At 51.5% G+C, this 3,776-nt stretch overlaps 1 protein-coding gene across 1 annotated transcript in view; it reads right to left on the bottom strand.

Moving 5' to 3' along the window:
- The window catches only part of EFR3A (EFR3 homolog A), a 48,343-nt gene that overhangs the window by 31,255 nt on the left and 13,312 nt on the right, over nucleotides 1-3,776 (bottom strand). Inside the window, exons 5-6 of the mRNA XM_029286820.1 lie at nucleotides 2,356-2,505; nucleotides 1,480-1,614 (exon numbers count right to left, since the gene is read on the bottom strand). Of these exons, the coding sequence (XP_029142653.1) occupies nucleotides 1,480-1,614; nucleotides 2,356-2,505 (285 nt within the window). The remainder of the gene's footprint in view (nucleotides 1-1,479; nucleotides 1,615-2,355; nucleotides 2,506-3,776) is intronic.

Raw genomic sequence — 3,776 nt, 5'->3', positions numbered from 1 at the left:
CCTGGGCAGAGGGTTGGACTCTATGATCAGAGGGTTGGACTAGAAGACCTCCAAGGTCCCTTCCAGCCCTTTGTTTCTATGACTCTATGATCAGGGGGTTGGACTGGAAGACCTCCAAGGTCCCTTCCAGCCCTATGTTTCTATGACTCTGGGCAGAGGGTTGGACTAGAAGACCTCTAAGGTCCCTTCCAGCCATATGTTTCTATGACTCTATGATCTTGGGCGGGGGGGGGGGTTGGACTGGAAGACCTCCAAGGTCCCTTCCAGCCCTATGTTTCTATGACTCTATGATCCTGGGCAAAGGGTTGGACTACAAGACATCCAAGGGCCCTTCCAGCCCTATATTTCTATGACCTTGGGCAAGGGGTTGGACTAGAAGACCTTTAGAGTGCCTTCCAGCCCCATGTTTCTATGATCTTGGGCAGGGGGGGTTGGACTAGAAGACCCCCAAGGACCCTCCAGGGCTTCTAGGCGCTTTCCCATCCAGACCGGTGCTGAAAGCCGCAACACACCCGCTGGGAGGATGACAAAAGCCACACTTTGAGAAGCAGACCACGGACGCCCAGAGGCCTCACCCATAGCGATGGCGGATGACATCCCGGCTCAGCCTTTCTGCCAGGTAGGCGCCAATGCGGTCCAGCTTCTCCGGGGCGGAGACCGCGTAGAAGGTCAGCTTCTCCATGTCGGACTTGACCAGGCCATCCTAGGCAGCCGAGAGAGCATCCGGGGGGGTTAAGCCTCGGGAGCTTCCCCCTGGACGCCCCAATCTGCAGGGTTGGCCTCAACCCCCCCTTCCCCCCCCAAGGAGTGGATGCTGCTGACCTTTGGCAACCCCAGAGAGAGAAGGCGGGAGGAGAAAAAGAAAGAAATGTACAAAAGGAGTAGAAACAACCTTCGGGTTCCTGAAGCATTTTTTAAAGGAAGCAAGGAAAGAAGAAGGAAGGAAGGAAGGAAAGGTGGGAGGGAGGGAGGGAGGGAGGATTGGAGGAGAGGGAGACAGGAAGGGAGGNTCTGCAAGAAAACCACCAAGCTGAGAGAGCACCAAGGACTCCATAGGCTTCCTCCTCCTCCACCTCCTCCTCCTCCTCCTCTCTGCAAACCCCTCCCCCTTCTAGCACTGATGATGTTACCTAGTTTGGGCAATGAACCGTCTGCAAAAAAGCCACCAAGCTCAGAGAGCACCAAGGACCCCAGACCTAATTCATTTCCTTCCAAGGCCAACTCCAGAGGGGAAGTAGAAGCAGCGAGGTGCAAGGCCACAAGAGGCTGCACAGTCTGTGGCTGGACTCCTTCCACTACTCCACACTGCTTTTAGTTCTTTCTAGGAGCCAGCCCAGTTTGCAAACACGGATGGATACAGAGCGAAGCAGAAGTCGGAATGGCTCGGGAGGAGCCCTTGGGTCAGGAGCCGCAGCTGCCCTCCATCGCTCGCCTCTTACTCCTAGCAAAACCCAAAAGGTTCTGGAGGGCTCCACTTACGCAAAGACGGGCCTGACAGCGTTGCTCATGTTCCCGTAGGTCGCACGGCCCAGCAGTTCTCGGAAGCAGTTCTCGGCCAAGACAGCAGGGTTCTCCTCTTTCTCGCCAGAAGGAGAGGCGGGGGGTCCAATTCGGCTGGAAGGAAGAGAGACACTGCTGGGGCAGGAATGCCAAGCTTGGCAGAGATGCTGAGGGCCACACGCATTCCCAGAGGAGACATCTGGCTCCCGTGAGCCTCTTTCCTTCTCGGCTGCCCCTTGCTCATCGCTGCTGCCGCTTTGTTTCCCAGGGAAACAGCAACAGTGCTCAACATTCGTCAACAGAGGTCAACCGAGGTTAACCTTGGTCAACAGTGGTCATCATTGGTCAAAAAAAGTCAACCGAAGTGAACATTGGTCAATGAAGATCAAAGAGGTCAACCAAGGTCAACAGGAGTCAATGTTGGTCAACCAAGCTCAACAATGGTGAACACTGGTCAACGGAGGTCAACCGAGGTTAACCTCAGTCAACAGTGGTCATCACTGGTCAAAAAAAGTCAACCGAAGTGAACATTGGTCAATGAAGATCAAAGAGGTCAACCAAGGTCAACAGGAGTTAATGTTGGTTAACCAAGCTCAACAATAGTAAACACTGGTCAACGGAGATCAACTGAGTTCCAGTGGTAAACATTGGTCAACAGTGGCCAACTGAGGTCAACCAAGGTTATTAGTGGTCAACATAGGTAAAAAAAGATCAACTGAGGTCAACCAAGGTCAACACTGGTCAACAGAGGTCCACATTGGTCATGATTAATCAACATTAGTCAACTGAGATCAACAAAAGGTCAAGGGAGACCTCAGAAGGAAGAAGACACAGTCTTCCTCAAGGCAGACATACCCATCCAGATCTTCTGTCTTCTGCATGTTGAAAAGCAGGGAGGGGACAATCTTGTCCATGTGCTGAGGCTCCCAGATGGTGGCTCTGAGCTCATCATTCACTGTCTTACGGACAACTCCCTGGATGCCCCTGATGCCGGCGATCCGGATCCTTGTGGGAAGAGGCAGAAATGTTAGAGAGGGTAACTCAAGGGAACGGGTGAATGCGTGATCAATTGCTCTACAAATCCTATTTCTAAATTAAATCCTTCTGTGCAGATAGGGTGGGTCTAATGAAGTGATGTGGAGATGAGGGACAGAAAACATGCCAACAGAAGTCAGCACATTTGTTGCTCCTCGACCCACTTTTAGCAATAAGTTACTAGCCCTCTTTTTTTATTGCCCAAGTTGCCATTTAACAGAATTCAGAATAACAGGATTGGAATAGACCTTGGAGGTCATCTAGTCCAACCCCCTGCTCAAGCAGGAAACCCTCTACCATTTCAGACAAATGGCTGTCCAGTCTCTTCTTAAAAACCTCCAGTGTTGGAGCACGCACAACTTCTGAAGGCAACTTCTGTTCCACTGGTTAATTGTTCTCAAATTCTTTTGAGACCGGGCATCAGAATTTCATTTTTTAATGTGTGCCAGTGTGTTCACAGAAAAAAGCGACAATAAAGGTTATCTTACCTTATAAAATGAAAGAAAACTCTGCTTGGCTGAGAGTCAGTGGAGAGAGATTCTGTCAAGGTATTGTTTAACAGCTAACCAGCTTATGTAAGATGTTAAGATGTAATGTAATGATGAGAATGACTCAGCAAGGTCTATGTCTCTTTAAGAGCCTTGGTATAAAGGGAAGGCTCTGCTGATGTGTTCTCTCTTCCGTTTCCTGCTGTAATTGTGGCTTGTTGGATCCGGCTGTATTAGCATGTGTATGTATATTGTTCCTGGTGTATGATATTGTAGATAGTGTAAGATAAACCACCCTTTGATATTGTAGATAGTGTAAGATAAACCACCCTTTGAGGAGCACCCGGAGGCTTCAAATGGTCCAGAATGCGGCCGCGCGGGCGGTGTTGGGAGGGACTCGTCGCTCCCATGTGACACCGCTGCTGCGCGAGCTGCACTGGCTGCCAGTGGTCTTCCGGGTGCGCTTTAAGGTGTTAGTTACCACCTTTAAAGCGCTTCATGGCATAGGACCCGGCTACCTCCGAGACCGCCTTCTGCCGCAGATTCCTTCCCACAGACCGGTACGCTCCCACAGAGTGGGTCTCCTCAGGGTGCCGTCGGCCAAGCAATGTCGGCTGGCGACCCCCAGGGGGAGGGCCTTCTCTGTGGGTGCCCCTGCCCTCTGGAACGAACTACCCCCTGAGATTCGGACGATTCCGGATCTCCTTACCTTCCGTCGCGCCCTCAAGACATGGCTTTTTCAGCAAGCGGACC

Source organism: Protobothrops mucrosquamatus, unplaced genomic scaffold (genome assembly GCF_001527695.2).
Source record: "Protobothrops mucrosquamatus isolate PMUCROS unplaced genomic scaffold, P.Mucros_1.0 scaffold_227, whole genome shotgun sequence".
In the NCBI taxonomy this organism is placed as follows: domain Eukaryota; kingdom Metazoa; phylum Chordata; class Lepidosauria; order Squamata; family Viperidae; genus Protobothrops; species Protobothrops mucrosquamatus.
Note: the sequence above shows the minus strand (reverse complement) of the source record. Positions and strands in the feature narration are given on the sequence as shown.